Raw genomic sequence first — 23,120 nt, 5'->3', positions numbered from 1 at the left:
GATCCTATGAAATTCATGAGGTCAGCATAAGTTGATAGGCAACTTGAAGGCAAACACATTTTTAAACAATGTAAAGATTTAATAGAAGCAGGTAGAATGGTCACTAGATATAAACTGTTTTGGAAAGCTATTTGCATCTAGTTTTCTAAATCGAGTACTGTAAAGTATAGAGTAACTGGCATAAATATAAATCTGTCAACTCACCTGCCTCCTTATACTCTGAAATGATGGACAAATTGGTAAATGGTTATCATGTGACTACATGACTGTCAGTTAATAAGAACTGAGTGAAATGAAACATCTGATGCTAAAAGAGGACAGAATGTGAAGCATTAGGTCGCACTATAGTAAATGACAGCAGAAAGCCTGGTTTTTGTAGTCAAGGCAACAGCAGACATGACTTACTGGGGGAAAAAATATAACAGCAGTTTTCTGCCTTAATTTTGTCATCTGTTCCCACTGATGAAAAGAGATCTTACTGCCACAATGTGTACCTAAACAAAAAAGAAAATGCACATTGTACAGAAATGCAAATATTTATTCTGTATTTTTCTCTTTTCTTGCTCTTTATAGATCCACTGGAAAGGAGTTTGCATTAAAGATTATAGACAAAGGAAAATGTTGTGGAAAGGTATGTGCTAATATGGAATCTTAGCATCATAATGTCTATGCTTCTTCCACAGCAATTTCATCTGTTTCCAAATAATGATAGAATTCAGTGGTTTTACAATATCCTGTCTAATTGTTTATTCAGTTTGGTGTCACTTACAAAATCCCAAGGGACTGAAATTTGCAGTATATTTGGGTACCTTGTTCCAGTACCCAACATTTGGTAAACATTCGTAATGTGAGCATTTACAACTGTTTCTTGATGTACTGTATGGTTTATTTTATTCACAAAACATCCCTAAGTAAGCAAAATAAGCATACCAATAGCACATGTATTATACGTTTGTCTTTATGTATTGAGTAAATGAGCAGAAAAATGTATTCCATTTGTTTCATTATTTTAATAAAGAAAAACAATAGTATGGAACCATACTTTGTTAGACATACAGTAGCTGACATACTAAATCTGTTTCATTAGAAAAAAACAAGACAAGCATTCTCCAAACAGTAGTGCCCTTAACTGCTGACCATGAAAGCTTAGTAAGGAAAGAGTACTAACTGATGTGAGGTATTACTGAAGTTTTGTTTTGTCTGTGAATAAAACATTCTGTATTGTGTGTGTGTGTGTGTGTGTGTATACATTGGATCCAACACATCACAATCAGATTTTTGCTTGTTCATTGGATCTTTTCTGATGAAGTCTCAAATGCTTCTCAAAATCTACCGCAATAGTCAGTGTTTGACACAGTATGGTAAGATGAAGACAGTGGCAGTTGTTGGTGGAGACTGGAACCTACCTCCTTCTCATTTGTTCATGGTCCAAGCCTATATCAGCACAGCAGTAGTGAAACATTTCAGAGTTTTTGAACTGTAAGTAAGGATAGTTTTATCACGGAATGCAGCAATAATGAAGAAAAAACATTTCAGAGGGATTGAGATTATAATATCTGTGACCAGAGCAGCCATAATTATTTGTGTATATTTTGTTTCAGGGTCTTGAGAGTTATATAGTATATGTGTGAGGGATGGTAGTGAAGGTGTTTTCAGAATTTCTTGATTGAATGTATACCTGTCCTTTCTCCTGTAATGGGATCCAAGGTGGTTTACAGTAATTTGAAACAAAATTAAGTTTTAAATCTTATTTTACAAAAGTTTTAAAAGCAATAACAGTGTTATTAAGAAACCATAGTTGAAACAGTTAAAACACATTTAAAACATAATTACTAATATAACACACACACACACACAGAGCACACTTCACACACTTACTGTTACATAATTTAGATGTAATTTAGAAGACCTGACTGAATAAAAAGGTTTTCAACTGCCGGTGAAAAGAGAGCAGGGAATTGGTGAAATGGACTTCCCATGGAAGGTAGTTCCACAGATCAGTGATAGAGAAGGCTCTCTTTACATCCTCACTAAATGGGTCTGTGAAGGTGGTGGGGTAAAGAGAAAACCCTTCCCTGCAGATCTTGAAGTTCAAGCTGGCTTGTATAGGGAGATACACTCTTTCCCTTCAGAGGTAGGCTAGAAGAGAGCTGCACTGCAACACACATTACAGACCGAAAGAATGTCTCTTCAGATTTGAATCCTGTTTTTAATTTTGGCAAGATACTATTAAAAATACTTTTTTTCCATTTAAAATACTTTATATTGATTTTAAAAGTAAATTACTGATTACTTAAGTCAACCAAATGCAGTACATAAAAAACCAAGCACTCCACCCCCTTCCCACCAAAGGGGAAAACAATTAATAGTTCAGATTTTGGAAGCACAATTTCCAGGGTCCTTTCACACTACACGGTTATAGCACCATGATTACACTTTAATTATCCTGAAATTAGCAGTTTGGTTAGGCACTAGATTCTACCCCCCCCCCTCTCTCTGGATAAGAATTTTAAATACAGCTTGCCCACCCCAACCAATCATCTGGATTTGAGCATCCACGGATGACAAGGCCCTAATGGCAGCATGTGCACTGCCATTAAAAACCAGGTCCCGTGGTTTTTAGCAGCCACAGGGAGGGGGTCTGAAACAGAACCCTTGCAGATACTAAGGGCCAACTGGTCTTCTCCCTAAACAATAAATCTCAAGATTCCATAAGTTGGATTTATACATGGGTAGTGTGAAAGGCTCCCAGTGAAATAAGCATGGATTCCCATCTTTTTCTCTTTAGACTGAAGGTTTGAGGGTTCCTTGCCATTTGTCAGCTGATCTGTATGTGTCTGGGGTCCCTTTTATCACCTTCTGGTTGCCTGGGCAGTCAATTTGTGACCAATGGTAAAATCCAGACACAGAGAGTCAGCATCAACACTTCACTAAGCATTCTTAAGTACTAGAATCTCAGGATACATATATGGAAGAATGAGCAGGCTCTGTGTTAGTATTTTAGGGTTTTTATTATATGCAGTCACAGGTTACAAACATACATACTTCCGCTAGGGAGGTACAGTCAGCCCTCAGTATCTGCAAGGGATCCATTCCGGCCCCCACCCCCGATACCAAAATCCATGGATACTCAAGTTCCATAGTCCTCAGTGATGATGCATGCATGCAGCAGCTCCACCATTAGGGACAGCCCCTTTTGTCCCCAGTGGCAACATGTGCATGCGGCCACAACACCATTGGGGACAATGGAACTTCCACTGTCTCTGATAGCGGCATGGCCATGTGCACGCACCACCACTGATGACAACAGGAGCTGTCCCTAATGCAGTACTTCTCAAATAGTGGGGTGGGCGTGAGGCTCCGTAAAGGTATGTTATGCAGAGGTGTACTTATAACAATTTTATAGACAAATGATACTATTTACAGTCGCGTGGGGGGCGCAAAATGTTTTCTTCTTCCTAGGGGGGGCATGACAGAAAATAATTGAGAAGCACTGCCCTAATGGAAGTGTGGCCATGTGCATGCACTGCCATTGGGTTAACACAGATTTGCCATCTGTGGATACTTGAATCTGTGGATGGCAAGTCTACAGATACTGAGAGCTACTTGTATATAGATGTTTCGTTGTCTAGACACATTGCTTCCATTATATTACATTGTATGTCAAGCATCATACATTCATTGCATTACATTATATGGCAAGTAAAATGTTAACACATTCATAAGGACAACCTTTTACCATATGCATCTTTTTAGCAGATCTCGCTATACCTAATATTTAGAAGAATATTACCATCTTATACAATATAACAGCCATTTATCCACTGAGGAATATCATCTCACCTGTTGAGGAACTATATATCTCAAAACAGGCATCTGTGGGCACACAGACATCCAAGGAATTAATATCCTTGGGGATTGCTATATCTAGTAGCATCCACATATAGAAGAAACAAAAATAAATCTGTTTAACATAACCTAGTTAAGAGCAGAGATTCTCTCTTTTATCAGCATAGTCTGCCTCATTAGCATAGTCTGGGTAGTTATCAACTAGAAACAGCACAGTTCAGAGGCTGCATTGTAGCCCTATTTCTGGTGGAGACTGATGTCATTTTGATTTCTGTTTCATCTCAGCTTGTTTTATATCTAACTTAACCTACTCAGCTCCCAGATCTTGGCCGCTAAAATAAAAGAATCTCACAGGTCCTTGTTTATAAGAACAACAACAACAGTGTTTATTGATTAGTCAGTTGACCATATCAACAATACAAAATACCAAGATACATACACAGATAAACATAATCACTATCCTAAAATTCATGTAAAAATAAACTGAATAAGTTAAAACACGTGAAACTTAAATAAATAATAAATTCGATAAAAATAGATTGCAAGATAAAACAGAGGGAGTGAGGTAACGAGTACAAAAAAATTCAATTGAAGTAATTAAATAAGCTCCTCACCATGGCAGGGGACCCCCGTTTTTTGTGATAAATAGATCTCTCAGGTGAGCAGCTTTTGTAATAAATGTTGTAGTGCAATGTTCTAAGTGTAAATTCCTATTTTTGGTGTGTGAACCGTTGTTGAGGAAAGGAAACCTGGGATGTCATTGACATATAAATTAAATAAAATAGTGTCCAAATACAACCCTGTCTAACTCTTTTATGCATGTTGACTTTCTTAGACAGCGTACCATTAGCTCCAATCCGCACTACCAATCTGTGTAGGTCTTAAATATTTCTGGCAGAGATAAATCTTCGCCTGGTGCTTTATTTAGTTTCAAGGATTGTATAATATTTTTAGTTTCATCCACTGTAACTGGAGACCACATAGGGAACTCTGCTAAAGTTAAGTGGTCATTTGTTGAATCAATGTAAGTCCTTCATTGGGATCTGGAAACAGGCTTGAGAAGGTCCTCTCAAACTAAGGCTGGAATGGGGGCATCTGAATTAAATCTTCATTCTTTCATCATACCGTTTACTGTATTTCAGAAAATGGCAGTATTCGATCCCTTGGCAGATAGTTCCAAATGTGCCCAAAGCCTGACTGTATGGTCAGCCTTCTTTATTGACAAGAGCTTCTTATAATTACATCTAAGACTTAACATCCTTGAGTGGATAACTATAGAAGGATGATATTGAGTCTGACGCATGACAGATCTTCAATATCTCCTGGCCCTAAAACAATCATAATCACACCAGGTAGATCTAATAAACTGAGGTTTGTTGTATGAGAACTCATCAATTAAAAACTTTCTTAATAGGAAACAAAAGTTAGTGAAGCCAAGAACGGGTCCATCCCTGTCTGTACTACCTAACGTTATTGATCTATATACTGGCATAATCCACTCAGAGGTCAGGAACTTGGAAAGTAACTTGATATCAAGCTTGCTCCATTTGAGCCTCCTGTCCTGACCTACTTCTAGATTAGCCAGCAGGTTTTCTACTCCAGGACTACTAGGTCTTAGGTCTGAGTAGCCTTGGAAGGTAATGGTAACAGGTTGGTGGTTACTGTCTTCCCTCACATAAACTATGATGTCTGAAAACAAACATATTTTCAGATTAAACACAGATATAGTCCAAAACACTGCTAGAAGCTCTAGAGTGGAACATGAATGGATAAACAAAGCTATCGACTCTGCCACCCTATATATGGAGGTTACAACTGTACACTAACAGAAGAAACCAAGAACCTGCTTGGTTCCTTATCATATCTCGAGAATGCCAAGATGTTTCATTTTGGAGGTGGTGTGCTGGAATGACCCTCTTTTGTACAAACTCCTAAAAAGAAGGCCCCACTCTGGCACTGAAATCCCCCAATAAAATTTTTATGGCCCTGGGATGTTTTAAGTTTAATTCTAAAATTAAATTATCTAGCCCAGCCCACATATTACTAGTAAAAAAAGGCAAAGTAATTAGGGACAGGTAGACATTCGGCCATATATATGTGGACTTAAACTGGAGTTTTACCACTAATATGTAATGCAGGGCTGGTTCCAGGGCTATCTCTTCACTCTGCCAACCCAGTGACTCATTCACAAGTATACCAGCCTGGAGAGAGTGAGGGGGCAGGTCCAACACCATCGGGACTGCCCTGAAGTGACAGAGCCCTCCCTCCACGGCCAACTGTCATCATCCAGCCTGGAGGGAGTGAGGGAGTGGGTAGGGGCTAATGTTGTATTGCAATTTTTACTGTACACCGCTATGATCATTGTGGAATAGCGGTCTATAAATAAAACTTCTTCTTCTTATTATTATTATTACTTAAGCCCCAGAGGCCCTCCCATTGTTTTTATCTTTTTTTGCTGCTCTGGACCAGGATTTAAAGCCTGGTAGATTTGCCTGCTCATCTGCTGTGGTGTGTCATGTTTCTTGGAGGGCTATTATGTGAAATTTTGTCAAAAAGTCAGTCATATCCCCACTGACAACTCTATTTCTCCATACTGCTATGTTCCAGGTCCCTGGTTTATATAAACAATTAGTCTCCTATTTAGAGTGATGGAACATAACAGAGCCTATTGGATTCTGGCTGCTTTCTATCTATATCAGCCATCTGATTGCATTAATTGGAACTCTTTAATGTGGGACCTGTCTAGAGTTCCTTAAAGGTCAAATCAGTGTTGTGATTTCTTATTGTTGTTGATAGTTATGTTGGCATTATGGCTGAAACTAAGTTCTTGGTGACACATGCATTCCATACTACACAGAGCTTTATATTTAATGCTTTGTAAATGAAGTATTTACATTTCCTGGTCTCAAAGGAGATTTCCCTCCTAAACAAAAGATTATTACAGTAGGCATTACTTCAAGCAGCTTGTTTTTTACTTACAGTGTCTAACATAATTGCTTGTTCTTTCAACTGATAGCACTGTTACGTAGCGGCATGAGAGACTTTCACTCCATACCGCATCCCAACTGTAGTGCTCTTTGGGTTTTTTAGTTTTTATTTTCTCAGTTTTATAACCTTTTTCTTTAGCTAAGTTTCAGCCATGTTGTTAAAACCCATTCATATTTTGTTTTTTGTTTTTCTTTTCTCCAGCATACGTTTGTTTGGAGCAGACATATGTTTGTTCCAGAAAGACTATTGATGCTCTCACATATTGGGTTTCAAAGGTGCGATTTGTTTAAAGCAATGTCTGATGTGCCACATGTTCACAGGAGGAGATGCACGCTTAGCATGTGGGTTTTTAGTAATTAAATTGTTAGGGGTAAAATTAATGAACTACTCAGATCTGGGTGCAAACCAACTTCCCAGCCATTTGATCAATTTATTCTTATTATATAGGCAGGCAGCATTGAATTTTTCAGACACTGCTGATGTTTATCATTCATAGAATGCTCACCTGTATTTCCTGAAATTTTCCTCACAAATGCATGAAATGCATGATGTTAGATTGTGTTGATGATCAAACTTCTGTTAAGGTTTTTTTAAAATATATATGTGTGTGTGTGTGTATCTTCAAAAATGTTTGTTGCAGCTGTTACAGTTTTTAAAATGAAATGGGCACTGCCTTGGAATACATCTGGTTGTATTTACATCTGGTTGGTTTCTTGTAATTATAAACATCAAACATTTATCTTATAGAATGTCGGTCTTCAATTTTAGCTGAGAATCTTTTGTTTTGTGAAGGATATTTGAGACCACTGAGCTTCTACCTTTGTTGTTTCATCAAAAAATTCTTGTCAGTCATAGTATAAATGCTACAAGGAAGATTAGTTGGGAAGCTGTGCTGTATAAAGGCGATTTGTGAACATCAACATTGTATTTTCAACTACATTGTTAAAGAAGGATCTGTTCTGGATTCCCCACCCCTTCCTGTTTTTTTCCAACAATATACAGGAGCACTTGATTGAAAACGAAGTCTCGATATTGCGTAGAGTGAAACATCCCAACATTATCATGCTTATAGAGGAAATGGATACTGCAACTGAGCTCTATCTGGTGATGGAACTGGTCAAGGTGAGAAGATTTACTGTTACTGAATATAAAATCACAGTTTCAGGGTCTTCTGCACAATATTGATGTGCAGAAAACTATGTACATGCCTCCATTGTACTTCCCTTTCCAAAGAAATCCCAAACCACTTTTGAAATTTCTGGTCACTGAATCATGGCTAGGGTGCATATGCACCACAAGTAAATTTCTTCTCATTGTGTTAGAAAATATAGAGCATTCTAAAATCTGGCATACAGGGCTGTTTGTATGTATTGTATTTGTATTGTATTTCCATAGTGAGTTATGTTGGATTTCCAAAGGTAAAAATCTGCTGCAGGGCTAAAAAAAACCTAACCAAAAATTTAATTTAGTTTGATCCTACAATAATGTATAATAATTCTGTATTAAGAAAATCATATATTTATGTAGGAAAAACAGAAGTAGCCCCTGCTGTTTGAAAGAGGTCTTTCATCCAGTTCTTAGATGCTTCTAGGTTTATTGTGATATTCAACAGAAGGAGCTTTTAAACCAAATTAAGGCCCTGACTTTTTCTTATGTCTTCATTTCATATTTTAAAATCTTAGCCTTAAGATTATAAGTGATCAGTCTGTAGTCATAGCTATTTCCAATCCCATTTCTGCAAAAGCAAGATAAAGTACAAATGTAATGAACAAAACAAATATTATATGCTAATGACATAATAATTTCTATATATTACATGAATATGTCTGCTGGTATTTCTGAGTCATTTGCATATTTTGACACCCCCCAAAATTATTGTTATTGTTATTAGTCTTTTTTATTTTCTAATTGATGGCCAGAGGGATTTTTCACTTTTTTCAATGAAACAGAAAAATGCAGCCTAGTATGGCAAAGCCTTATTGGGTTATTCTAAATTCCATTAAAATTAGACATGGAAGCTGTCCCTTTAAAAGCTTGGTTATGTATCCCAATGAAAGCTTTCTTAAACAACTGCAAAACTTTGACACAAGGCTTAAGCAAATTGGACAATGTTGAATTTGGGGATCCCAGCTGGGAACACTGAGTTAGGTGTCTGTTTTTCAGTTTTGAGGGTATTGCAAAATGCACGGTTTTCATTACAAAATGTTGCAAAATCATTTTAGATCATTAGCACAGGTTTAAAGGGGATTCCAGCTTTTGCGGTTCATAGTTAACAAAGCTTCCTATAAAGACTTAATCAGAGGTTCTGTCTTGCTCAATGTAACTCATTCTAACTAAGTGTGAACGTTCCATGAGACTTGTGACTTTATATTGTATTGTTCTGTATCCATTGTGATTTTTATTTGCATTTTGTGACAGAAACATTTATATAACTATGGTCAAGTTCAAACAAGTTATTAATTTTATATGAAAGTGATTTCACTAAACATTTTAAGTAACTAGTTTATAAAAATGGCTTTAAAATTCCATTTATCTTAAAAAGTGTAATATCTCTAGTTTTTTGTTCTGATTTTCCATCAGTATTCAGAAATAGCTGGGGTTTGTTTGGTTTTCACATTGTTTTCCTCTTCCCCCTTTTCAGGGAGGAGACCTTTTTGATGCTATCACTTCTTCAACAAAATACACAGAGCGTGATGGAAGTGCAATGGTCTACAATCTAGCTAGTGCACTGAAATATCTCCATGGTCTCAGTATTGTCCATAGAGATATCAAGCCAGAGAACCTCCTGGTATGCTGCTTGTTTTTACTTGGTCCCTCTCCTCCTCCCATCTCCCATGCAAAGACGGAAATAATATTTGCTGTTATTCATTCCCAGGTCAAAAAGCAATCTTCCCAAAAACCACACTGGAAAGAATAATAGGCCAGCAAGAACCTTGTACAATTTTCTTTCATGTCCTGAAATTGTTACAGAGAGATTATTCCATATAGGGAACACATGGGATTTTTGGAACAAAATTGTTTTTTTCTGTGTAGAAAGAACCCTTTTTCTCCTGTGTGGAAAATGAGATTGTGCACAAAACCCCATATATTAATTGTTTGCTTTTAAAGCAGACTAGCACCTCCACAACTCTTCAGGAGATTAAAATATGAAGAGAATGCTGTGGAGGAATGTTTGTTTTCTCCTGCAAAAAGAAGAGAACTATTGTAATTAGTCATCCCCACATACAGAGATGAAATAGTTGGAGGTTTATGTCCCCACTTCTCAGCCACATTAATGTAAATGCATGCATTTATGCGTGTTTTAAGAAGCAATCAGGTGTAGAGAAACGTGAATTAAATGATTGATTACGTGAAATATTAATAGCTTTTCATCATGTGATTTGTCTCTTTTAACCTTTCCAAATCTTATTATTATTTACATTTTGATTGCAGATTGTATCTTGGGTAAGCAGGGTTTCTTTTAGCAATGAAGATTTCTAATGGGGAAAATGTTCTTTTAAAGAACAAATGAAACTTAATAAATATTTCTAAGTAGTTCAGAAAATTCTAGTTGTTTTTATGAATTTGTTTTAAAAAGCTGTGCCATGCTTTTCAAGTGAAATTCCCAAAGCATCTCTCATAATAAAACATCAAGTATGTCAAATGAAAAACACCCACTAAAATATATTTATATTGATAAAATATAAAATATAAACATTGACACAACACAGCAGCAACCAATGAACTGGAGGCTTGTGCAAGGTATATAGAGATAGTTGGACTGGACACTAGGTGAGGAGGCAGGCACCAATTGACACATGACACTGTCACTGTCTGTTTCTGCACTATAGCAACAAAGGCAGAGAAAGGGAAGGCTTCTCTCCCCTCCAGCTTGGTTTTTCAATTGGGAGTGAAAGAAGAGCTTTTAGAGAAAAACAATATACTGGATATATCTCCTCCTTCCCACCAGGCTTTTCCTAATGGATCAGCTGAGGAGGAGGGAACACTGCCCTCTGATGCCCAAAAGTGTACAGAGAATCTTTACATCAGAGTTCAGAGGTCCAGCAACTATGTGTACCTGAAATGCTGGATTTCTTATTTTGCAAACTATTCTACATATGTTTCCAGATCAGGAAATAACACCTCCAGCACTAAACCTCGAAGCTCAGTGTGAAAATTGCACTGTTTATGCTTAATTTATTTCACAAGATGGGACCTTGAGCAAGCAAGAAGTAACTGTATACTCGGCAATAATGACAAACTACCACCTGTTCTTGATCCTGCTAACATAATCTTGCATACTGTGTGTGCTGGAGAATCTACACCAGAGTTAAGTTCTGTCTTTAAAGGAGCTATCCAGAGTGCTGAAAGGTAAAGGTAAAGGTTTCCTTTTTGACAAGGTTGTCAAGTTGTGCCCAACTGTAGGGTGCTGAACCTGATCCCACAATTCAAGTCCAGTGCCTTGGGCAGCTCCTTTAAATTTTGGAATAAAAGTCAAGAGTGAATTCACTGTCCAAGTAACAGAGGAGCCATCAGATGGGGTCTGCATACGTTAAAATAATAACAGTGACATCAGGAACTTAAGTGAGGTGAAGCTCTCGGGCTAATCTGACACTTTAAGCTCTCATTAGTAATCAAATCAGATATAAATAGGCACAGATGCACTTTTCGCTTAGAAAGCCTAAAGAGATTATTTGACAGATGCCATGACTAGCACAGACCTGCATGCTGAGATGTCATAAGGGTTCTCATTGTAAATTATTCCTTATCTTGAAAATAAATCTAGTTGCTAGAGGTGAGATCAACCATGTGGCTGATAGGCTTTCAGTTTTACCAGTTCTTCATTGCTACATGCATGTATGTAGGATAAAGAATAGCAGTTGCAGTGTTAGGTCAAGGACTGTGAAGTTTTCTGTTGTGGCAGTGAACTATCAGAATATATTTACATGGTTTGTTTGTTTGTGACAGTTTAAATTTGTCTTTCTATTAATAAGCAGTTGGAGAAATCAAGTAAAAAACAAAAACCCCAGATAACACAGACAATGATAAAGAGATAAGTCGGACATGCATGAATTAAAAAAAAAGCAACCATTTTTTAAAAATGAGAAATCTCTTCTACTTAAATGTAAAGGTATTAAACTAGTTTTTTTATAGGTGGAAGAAAGAACTAGCCTTATGGATTGAACTAGAGAGAGTGGTAGCACCAAGAAGAAAGCACAACCTTTCACCTTGTATTTTGTAGACCATTGTACAGATTGATGGTACTATAAAAATAAAAGCTTGTCTGAAATGGATACATAGAGCTTGGTGAGGTTTTACTTACTCCTGTCAGGGAGTCCAGTCAATTTCACTACTTTACTCCCATTCTCTGTTCTGGGGCAGAAGCAATTCAAATAACATCTATGCTTGGTTTGAAGTGTGATTCATTTCTTTTCTCTCAGGTCTGTGAGTATCCAGATGGGACAAAGTCCTTGAAGTTAGGAGACTTTGGTTTAGCCACTGTGGTTGAAGGGCCTCTCTATACAGTTTGTGGTACACCAACTTATGTGGCTCCTGAAATCATTGCAGAGACAGGGTGAGGATTCATTATTAAAATAAGATTTCTTTGTTTGGTGCATTCCAAGGCTCTGCTCTCCAAGGCTCACACAAGCTATAGGCTTCCTGGTAAGCTGTGGTGTGCTGCAGTTTGCTGTAAGATGAACCTATAGTTGAATGAAAATTCTCAAGGTACTAATCGTGCAGGACTTGTAAGGGGAATGGGAGGTAAAAGCAAATGTGTAACCTCAGAGCTTATTCATGGAAGACCAAGTTATACTTTAGCTTTATGTCAGAAACAGTCTAAAATGTTTTATTGACATGGTTATCATAAATTGTGACTTTGAGAAATAGAGGTGCAGTCAACAGATGTTTGCTTTATTCCATATAATAACATTTGGTACAGAAGTATGGGCTATATCTCAGTGTGGTATTTAATTTATTCTGTGTAGATGGCAAGCGGTACCAAGCTTTGTCAGAAAATCCTGGCACTACTGAGATGCTACAATTGTAGATCTCAAGGGCACAAATGGTTGAAAGCACATAGATCTGAAACCTTTCCATGATACATCTTGCAGTGTGTGTGTTAACTATGAAATTTCCTGTCCTTTTTCTTTTTTAACAGCTATGGCTTAAAGGTGGACATTTGGGCTGCTGGAGTCATTACGTACATATTGTTATGTGGATTTCCACCATTTCGTAGGCAAGTAAATAATAATAAAACAACAGTAAGCAATAGGCATAGAAAAATATTTTAAAGTATTTTGAAAATGGTCTAAAAATGTTTCTTGATGTTAAGAAACCCTGATGAAAAGAATCCTGGAATGATGAGAATCTCTCTACTCCAGGACTTACTCTATGCAAAAATTTAATGTGGTTATTTTGCACAGGAAATTAATATTTCTGCACAAAAGTGTATTTTTCTGCACAGAAAATGCTGTTTTCTGCACAAAATAAACATCCCTATTTTACACAGAATAAATCCTGAACTGTACAATTTTTAAATACTTTCTCACTGCAAGAAGAAAATTGTTTAAACTACTAATTGAGAGCGAGCCGGCATGGTGTAGTGGTTTGAACATTGTACTATGACTCTGGAAACCAGAGTTTAAATCTCTTCTCAGACATGGAAACACACTGGTGACCTTGATAAAGTCACTCTCTCTCAGCCTTGGAGGAAAGCAAAGGCAAACCCCCTCTGAACTATCCTTGCCAAGAAAACCCCATGATAGGTTTGCCATAATTCATAAACAATTTGAAGGCACATGACAAAAAAACTCATTGAGAAGAAAATTAGCAAAGATTTACATCACTTGTAAGCAAAGATTAGCTGTTTCTCTATGAACCGTACTAATCCCAGTGTTTAAATTATCTGTCTGTCTGTCTGTCTGTTTTACTAAGTGTATATGTTTCACACTGTGTGTGCTTTCTTTTCCCTATTTCTGCAGGCTTTCTATCTCTTTCATTCCTTCCTCCTCAGTTCAGATAGTTCTGATGCTTTTAACCTATCTGCCATTGATATATTCAGAAAGAATTAAATATGGGAAGATATGGGGAGATAAACAGTATTTTCAAGGTTAAGCAGACAAGCTTTTCCAAGCAAGAAACTGATTTCTGCTTCCACGTCCTCTTGTCCTTGACTCTCATTTGTTTGTTACATTAAGCGTGCTGAGGTTTCCCCCTAGTGTTACAGTGTGTACTGGCACGTTTGGAACTGCAAACCACAAGTACATCATAGAAAATTCACCTCTGATGCATCTTTAAATGTCCAGCATCACTAATCCTTTTGATTGTCTTACTGGCTTATGCTTGTTTAGTCATTCACCATATTTAGGGTTACAGAAGTACAATTTTTTTAGACTTCTTCAAGTGAATGTCTGAAATGGTCTGTAGTCTCTCTGTCTTTCTCTCAGCTGTAGTCAACCAAGCACTGTAAATTATTCTGAGTTAGCTAGAACAGCTTCTTGCATAGGGCATGAAGACTGCATCAGTTTGAATAGTAAAATCTATTCCTCAAAGCATAAGCATCCATGAAATGGCAGCTGAAGTACAAGAGTAAAGAATCTAGTGTAAACAATCCCTCAGAGCATAGTGGAGTCTCCCTCCTTGGAGGTCTTTAAGCAGAGGGTGGATGGCCATCTGTCAGGGAAGCTTTGACTGAAAGTTCCTGCATGGCAGGGGGTTGGACTAGATGGCCCTTGCGGTCTCTTCCAACTCTATGATTCTATGATTCTAGTGGCCTTGGTAAACCACAAGCTAAACAATAGTCAGTAGGTCTTAAGGACTTAAAGACTTTAAAAGACTTAAAGAAAACTGAAAGGGGTTTCTGTTGTTCCAAAATTTCTATCCTGGAGAAATTGTTCCACAAATTTAAAACTGCTACTGTTTTGAAATGTAAAGAAAGACATATTTTCCACATAATCAGCTTGAACTATATGTAACATAGAATGTTGTATTTCTCTTCTATTTGGTATTTGGTATAGCTACCTATTGTAATAGACTGGTGGTTGTTACTGTGCATGAAGCATAGTTCACAGCTTTAGAATGGAACCTTTTAAAGTTTCGGTTTGTTTGTTTTTAAATACTTTGACCATGGTAGCTGTGGTACTCTGAGATGCAATCCAAAAACAAAAAAACAAAAAACAAACCCTTTTCATAGTTTAGAATCATAGTGTTACTTTAGAATTGTTTATATTACTATGGTCAGTAGTGGCAATATTATGCACAGGGATGTTTGTATATCTTTCTTTGATGAAAAGTAGCTAGATACTTGGACTTCTGTAACATAACTTTATTACATTTGTGGCTAAAATTAACTATGTCCAAAGTTCTAGAAGACTGGAAACTAATGCATAGTGATGAGCATCTAATTATCACTAATTTTGTAAGTTAACATAGTGACCTTGGAAATAATATAGGATATATTGCACAAAACATACAATAGGTGACACTCGGGTTGAAAGCAGTACAAGGGTAAAGAATCTACTGGTCTTAGTAAATCACAAGCTAAACAAGAGTCAATAGGTTGAGGTGGGCAGCCAACAAAAAAAACCAATACAATTCTATGTTGCATCAGTGTCCATATCAAAGCAAGTTGTGCCACTCATTTATGCTTTGTTTAAATCTCCCCTGGATTACTGTATTCAGTTCTGGACATCACAGTTCAAGAAGGTTATTAGCATGTTCAATAGGGCATCTAAAATGATCTAGAAACCAAGTCCTATGAGGAATGGGTTAGGAAGCTGGGGTATACTTCACTTGGAGAAAAAAAGGCTGAGATGTGACATGATAGCCATCGTTAAATATCTGAAGGGATGGCATGTAGAAGATTGAGTGAGAGTGCTGCTCCAGAGACTAGAACATGAACCAATGGATTCAAATGACAAAAGAGATTCCACCTAAATATTAGGAAGAACTTATTTGTTCAACAGTTGAGAAGACTGCCTCAGAGGGTGGTGGACTGTCTTTCTTTAGAAATCTTTAAACAAAGGTTGGGTGGCTATCTTTCAAGGGTGCTTTTGCTGTATTTTCTTGAATGGCAGGAGATTTGACTAGATGGTCCTTGTGATCTCTTCCAGCTCTATGATTCTATATGCTGAACTTTTTCTTTTCTTGCTTGCTCTAGTGAGAACAATGTCCAAGAAGATCTTTTTGATCAGATCCTGGTTGGAAAGCTAGAATTTCCTTCTCCATACTGGGATAACATCACTGATTCTGCTAAGGTACTGGAATATGTTGATGATTACTAGGCTTGAAGATAATAAAACATTGCTCACAAAGCCAAATTGACTCACCTATCACAAGCTTCATGCACTTTCCTAGTATTTTATGGAGTCATACATTTTGTTTTAAATATGTATACCTAGATCATACAATAGATTATAACTATAGAATACAAAACAATTGCCTGATGAAGTAAGGTGACCAAAGAGGATGATAGGTAAACTATTATTTATTAAGCATTTTTTAAACTGCCCTTCACCCTGAGGTACAAAGATGGTTTTCAGAAGTACAATTATAATAATACACGATACAGTAGATATGCAAAAATTACACAATCATAATCAAGCATGTAAGCGAGCAAGAAGAAGAAAACAGATAAAGTATATTAAACGGTACTTTACCTGGACAAAGAATAGCTTTTAGCAGGTGCTAAAATGAGTGCATTGCTACCAACCATTGCACTTAGTGGGAGAGGCAGACTAGCTTATACTTGTGAGTCTGCCTTAGCTCAGTAGCCAAATCTGTTCCAGCTGGGTATGTCAGCAAAGGCCCAAAGGTTGCTCATCCCAGGTAGAGATCTTAAAGGGAAATAGGTGGCAAGTATGGAAGTAGTGAGAGGTAAGAATGTTTCTGTGAATTTGAAAGCTACTTCCAATAGGTATGTGCTTTCTCTGTTCTGTCTTGGAGTGATGCTCTTAAAATCTTAACTGAGGGTACATATTTAATGATAAACTTAGTATGTTGGTGAGAGGAATCTAGAAAGGGGTGACTAGGGTGAAAAATTTCTGTGAAGGCAAGCTCTCATTTTTATAAATTGTGGAGCCTTTTTTCCCCATCTCTTTTGTTTTGTTTTGTTTTTCAGGAGTTAATTAGTCTGATGTTACAAGTAAATGTGGAAGCACGATATACTGCAGCTCAGATTCTAAACCACCCCTGGGTATCGGTGAGTAAAATAATTATATACATGTACATTTAAACAAAGAAGCTGACTCTGTGTTAAATACTAATCTTCTGAAAGGCAATTAGACTTTAAAAATAAGTCCTAATTTCATGTTGTCCCTCTTGGGTCACCTGCATGTTGTGTGATGTTTTTAGATAAATTGGTAGACAAGATGACACATAACAGTTCAAAGAGTTGTATTTGCTGACTAGAAAAGAGGCATGAGTGATTCATGACTCTTCTTTAAATCTTTGAATTATGATCAGTATTGAGACTGACAGAATCTTATGGCTGGCATTCTGTTAGTCAGTTTTAACATCATACTTACAATGTTGTAACTGTTTCCTATTCTCATTTACAATCATGGTATCATTGCCACAGCCACTAAAAGTTCCTGAACTCCTCCCTTAAAACCCAGCCTGCTGCAGAAAGGGACAGAGTTCTCTGGTGCTGCAATTGGGGTACATGTCTAGCTGCCAAGAGTGATATCGATTAGACGTGTTCCAAGCAGTTCTGACAAAACCCTGTAGGTGACCCTGTTTCTGCTCAGTGCATCATTGATTGCTGCTCAGAGCCCAACTCTCCAGCACCACAGACTGCCATCCCTCGGTGCAGCTGGCTGGATTGTAAAGTGAGGTTTGGTGATCAGATCAGGAGACGAATCATAGCCATGACATTGTGGGTATGTGTTTAATGCAGGATCTTGGCCTACATCTGCATGTGCGTGTACACACATATGCATTTTCAACTAAAAGGAGGTGTATCTGGTGCTGATTAGGTGATCTACAGAGATAGACTGACTGCCTCTGCCTTGTTGGATGAGAAGAAGGAGAAAAGTGCCTGATTTCAGGCCTCACACAAACATTTATCAAAGTGGATGGTCTGCTAGTTCTGTTTGGTGGCTTTGTGCATTCTGAAGCCTGTTTTTGTTGATGGACCACCCTATTTGAATTGGGGTTATTTTGAAAATTATTTGAGGCATGATATTTTAGTATTAATAATTCAGTGATGAGAAATGTGTTATCTCAGAAACAAATTCATTGCGCTTCAGGTATATGCTGATGTTCATCTTTATTTTTATTTTTGTATGGTTGCATTTCACCAGAGCAATCAATGGTGCTGGAAAGGAGATTTGTAATGAACTCTGTGTTATCAAAGTATTTCAGGTTCAACCTCATGATTCCTTCCAAAATACAGCAGACCCTCCAGAACTGCAGGCTCTGGATCCATTATTTTGAGCAACCACAGATTGTCATGGGCCATATTAAATGATAGTGATGTGACTGTGCATGCTTCAGCATGTTCATATTCATGTCGCTGCCATTTAATATTGGGCACAATCATGGATGGTACTGCACTTAGGGCGGAAAAATGAAAAGCACAGATATAGGATGGGGGACACCTGGCTGAATGAAACTACGTGTGAAAGGGATCTAGGAGTCGAAGTAGACCATAAGTTGAACATGAGTCAACAGTGTGATGTGGCAGCTAACAAGGCCAATGCGATTTTAGGCTGCATCAATAAAAGTATAGTGTCTAGATCCAGGGAAGTAATAGTGCCACTCTATTCTGCTCTGGTCAGGACCCACCTGAAATATTGTGTCCAGTTCTGGGCACCACAATTAAAAAAGGACTTTGAGAAACTGGAGCGTGTCCAAAGGATAGCGACTAAAATGGTGAAAGGTCTGGAAACCATGCCCTATGAGGAACGACTTAGGGAGCTGGGGATGTTTAGCCTGGAGAAGAGAAGGTTAAGAGGTGATATGATAGCCCTGTTTAAATATTTGAAGGGATGTCATATTGAGGAGGGAACAAGCTTGTTTTCTGCCGCTCCAGAGACTAGGACCCGGAACAATGGATGCAAACTGCAGGAAAAGAGATTCCACCTCAACATTAGGAGGAACTTCCTGACAGTAAGGGCTGTTCGACAGTGGAACAAACTCCCTCGAAGTGTAGTGGAGTCTCCTTCCTTAGAGGTCTTCAAACAGAGGCTGGATGGCCATCTGTCAGGGATGCTTTGATTGTGATTTCCTGCATGGCAGGGGGTTGGACTGGATGGCCCTTGTGGTCTCTTACAACTATGATTCTATGATTCTATGTTTTTTCCCCCTCTCCTCAAGTGGGGGAGTGCAGTGGAACACCCACAGATCAGAAGGGCCCACTGTACTTGCATAAGTTTGGATACAGTCTTGAGATATGATTATGGTGGAGTTAAGCTTGTATTGCACTGACATCAATATGACTAAAATGTGCATAATTCTCCCATTTAAACCAGCAAGGTTTAAAAATGCTTAATATCCTACTTCCCTGATACATGTGATGTGCAATTAATTTTGTGAAAGACTTTGTGTCAAGACTAACTTTACATTTTTTCTTTGTTGCAAAGGATGATGCCTCCCAGGAAAATAATATGCAAGCTGAAGTAACAGGTAAATTAAAGCAGCACTTTAACAACACACTACCCAAACAGAATAACCCAACTGCAGGGGTTTCTGTCATCATGGTAAGCAAGTGCATCATTTCCATTAATTATTTTACTAATGTACTATCAGACATTTCCCAGCTTTTGTTTCCCTTAGAGATGCAATTGTAAAATTCCACCACTGAAAAATAGCAATGCACATTTACAGTTGTGTCTCTTTTCTCCTCACAAAGTAGATGCATTTTTAAGAACAATACTTTAAAAAGAATTGCCAAAATAATGTCTGTTCTGAAGATTTTTGGTTTATAAATTGTGTAATTTCACCTAGAGCTTTGTGTCATGATAAAATGAACTGTGTTTATTGAGCCAGTTGCATATTTTACTGATATATCTACGCTACAAGGATTTTTAATATTTCATTTGGTAAGGCCTTTTGGCAACAACGTTCTTAAAGATGCTCCATATGTTAGCTGTCAGCTTTTGTTTGTACTGCATCACTAATACACAGCACCAATAGGCATTGCCATGTCAACAAGACAACCAGTCATTTAGGTTGCAGAGGAAGAGGGAGATGTTGTGGACAGAATTATTATGTTTTTCTTTTATTTCTGCTTATGTATATGTATGTAAATTAATGTGCAACAGCTCTAAAGTATTTTATTTAAAGGATGCAATATATGAATAGAAGGAAGGAAACTTTTAGGCTGACGTTTTTGCTTGAATTTCATTTGACAGTTTGACTTGACAGTCTGAAAGACCTCAGAGCTCAGTACTTTATATTTTTGAGTCTATGGATAAACCTGATGCAGAAGCCTGGTATAAAATACGTTATTAAATAGAGTGATTTTAAATTCTAACTCCTAGCTGCTCACAAGTTTGCACGTCCTTTAAGCTTGCGTCCAGTCTTTAATACAATGCAGCTTCTAGCTTCTTACTGGTGTGGAGTTTTCTAATTCTCTGGCCTGATGGTTTTGCTTCTAGCCAATGAGGCACATTTCATATACACTTGTTAATGCCCATTTTTCTCTTCATCTCTTTTCCTGCTGATTAAGCCTTCACTCCTAGGGGCTGAGTTATTGAACTTACAGGAATGTCTGAGTAAACATGTACAGGACAAGTTGATTGATAACTAAAATAATTTGCGTGGTTTTGGCTATAGTAATTTGCTGCTTTAATTAAATGGAAGCCAAGAAACTAACAAAGCAGGATCATCCTGACAGAGAGAGAGGAGTCAAATTTTAGAGATGCTCAGGACTTACCTGTGTGCTTCTATTTCTAAACTAAGGGGGAAAGGAGACCAGCAGTAAGAGTCAGCTTGGGGGTGGCGACCACATGCCCAGACTCTGCCTCCGACCTGGAGTCATGCCACCTGCCCCACCAGACAGTGGGCAGCGTGGGAATACTCCTGCAGCGCAGCAATTAGATACCACACACTGGAGGAGCAGAGAAGAGCCATGGTGCAAAAAAGGAGCAGCATTTTGCCACTTCTTTTTGCACCAGAAAAATGCCAGATCGGAGCTGCAACTTGTGGTTTCCGTGCCCGGCGCCCCCGATCCGGGGCTCAAAGAGGTGGTGTGGTGCCACCCCTTTAGGGATGTTTGTTTCAGCCCTAAATGTCTCATTCTGCAAATCTATACTTGCCAGAATATTCTGGCCCTAGTTTCTGCCCAATTTGCCCCTTACCTGCTCTCTTTTTCTGTAGGTTTTTGGCTCTCTCAGTGAACAATGGGTGGCTGCCTTCCCACACATTTCCCATTTGTCACCTGGCACCACTGCTGAGGTCAAAACAAGGCATCAAGTTATGCCATCAATGCTGGGTGCCTCATTCTGACCTTAGAGTGACTTGTGCCTGCAGTGGCAGCACTGGGCAGCTCACAGGGACTGCAAGTGAAAAGGCAGCCACTGTCATTGGTGCAAAGACAGCTGAAAACATACAGCAAAAGATGAGTTAATGCAGCTTATGGGGAGGAAACCCTGAATTAGATGGAGGAGACATGAAGACAGTCCAGACCTGATTCAGGGTTTTGGCCCAGCATCATGTAAACAGGACTCAATGAACCGAAGGGAATTTTGGATATATCACCCATGCAGACAAGCCCCCAGGTAGCTTTCATATTGTAGGGAAAATACAAATAGGATGCATTTTCTCTGTTGATTTTCTAGAGCAGTTTCAAAAAAGAATTAGAGATTAGGGCTCCTGGCTGAGGAACACATGTTTATCTTCCCATCAATCTGCATAGAGATAAATAAATTATGTAACATGCACTGTTTTGAACTCTTGTTAATGAATAGAGTTTCCCACAGTCTCTCACTGGTTACACCCAGCATTGCAATTGTATTGTGGGGATAATACCCCACTGGTGTATTCACACTAGTAAATTACAGCCCTTTAATACAACTTTAAATACCATGGTTCCATCTTATGGAAGCCTGGGTTTTTTAACTTCGTGGGATATTTAGAATTTGCTTCCAGAGAGCTCTAATGCTGCAGCATAAGGGAGTACACCTAATGATTCTAGGTCTCTTGTAGCAGTTAAAGCTGGTATTAAACAGGTATAACTGTGCCATGTGAATATGCCCCAGCACCATTATGTACTATTGCATCATTACAGTTGTGAATGGCTTTTTCTTGATGTTTATATAAGACCTAATAAAACAGGGCATAAGAGTGAGCAAGGAATATGTCAGGAAGAAGTCTTCCCTACCTGTATATCTGTTTTTATTTTTTTAATCCTGTGCCTTGTTGCATAGTCCTATGATATTTTTCAGGACATTTGTGCAAGTAACATTTACGTTTAGAGCATCTTTGCACTATAATAAAGTTTACTTTTTTATTTTTAAAGTGATCATCCATTTCCTCTTTGCAAACCCCATTCAGCTTAATGGCTTAATTCATTTTGAGCTTTGTATTACAAAATACTATTCATTGAAATTTTGTGCTAAGGCAGACATGGCCCTCGTGTGGTAGCAGAATGAAATTGCATCTTAAAAATGGTTTGCTCTTTTCCTTGTGGTTTTTTTTTTTCTTTAAATGCATTGGACCATTGCACAAAAATAGTTTTAGTGTTGCTTTTTAATTTCAGAATGAGTTTTTTTAAGTTTATAAATGTTGCAATGCTATTGGTTCTGCTTCAAGTAAGTCTAGTGTCTGTCCCTTGCTTTCTTCTTTTGCTTCCTCTCCCAATGCCTGCATTGCTTTCTTCTGAGTAGGTCCAAGGCAATGGTATGTACTAATTACAGTGCTTTTTGCCACATTAAAATCTTCTTTCTGAGTGTGAAAGATAAGGAGAAGTAGCCTTGATAGCAGTCTGAGGTGGGGACGTATGCCAGGTTTTATGCAACATGGCAAGATTTTCATTGCATTTATATGTTAATACCATTGGTACCATTTCAGCCATGCATGATGTTTTGTGTCCTGTGTACTTGGTTGCAGATTCTTTCAACAATTAAATTTGGAGCAATGGGCCTGTGACCTCTATGCAGAAAGGCAAGAGATGATACTTTCAGGGCATTGCTTATGGGACTGTCCTTCTACTGATAAGTAATCAGACTTTCCAAAAAATACCTTTATAACTACATTTGAGCGTAGCCAAAAGGCCAAGAAGGGATAACTTTAACTTTTAAAGAGGTTGAGGAGATTTGAGGAGTTATAGCTCAAAAAGTAAGTTTTTTCAAGCTATGTTC

At 37.9% G+C, this 23,120-nt stretch overlaps 1 protein-coding gene across 2 annotated transcripts in view; it reads left to right on the top strand.

Annotated features, from left to right (window-relative positions):
• The window catches only part of DCLK2 (doublecortin like kinase 2), a 96,156-nt gene that overhangs the window by 69,439 nt on the left and 3,597 nt on the right, over nt 1-23,120 (top strand). For both annotated transcript variants that reach the window (XM_089525707.1, XM_089525706.1), the window contains 8 exons: nt 574-631; nt 7,840-7,959; nt 9,479-9,625; nt 12,258-12,391; nt 12,977-13,054; nt 15,977-16,073; nt 16,937-17,017; nt 19,401-19,517. In XM_089525707.1, coding sequence (XP_089381833.1) covers nt 574-631; nt 7,840-7,959; nt 9,479-9,625; nt 12,258-12,391; nt 12,977-13,054; nt 15,977-16,073; nt 16,937-17,017; nt 19,401-19,517 — 832 coding nt within the window. The remainder of the gene's footprint in view (nt 1-573; nt 632-7,839; nt 7,960-9,478; nt 9,626-12,257; nt 12,392-12,976; nt 13,055-15,976; nt 16,074-16,936; nt 17,018-19,400; nt 19,518-23,120) is intronic.

The sequence above is a fragment of the Sceloporus occidentalis genome, unplaced genomic scaffold (genome assembly GCF_023333645.1).
Source record: "Sceloporus occidentalis isolate IW3139 unplaced genomic scaffold, rSceOcc1.0.p SCAF_5, whole genome shotgun sequence".
Taxonomy (NCBI): Eukaryota; Metazoa; Chordata; class Lepidosauria; order Squamata; family Phrynosomatidae; genus Sceloporus; species Sceloporus occidentalis.
Note: the sequence above shows the minus strand (reverse complement) of the source record. Positions and strands in the feature narration are given on the sequence as shown.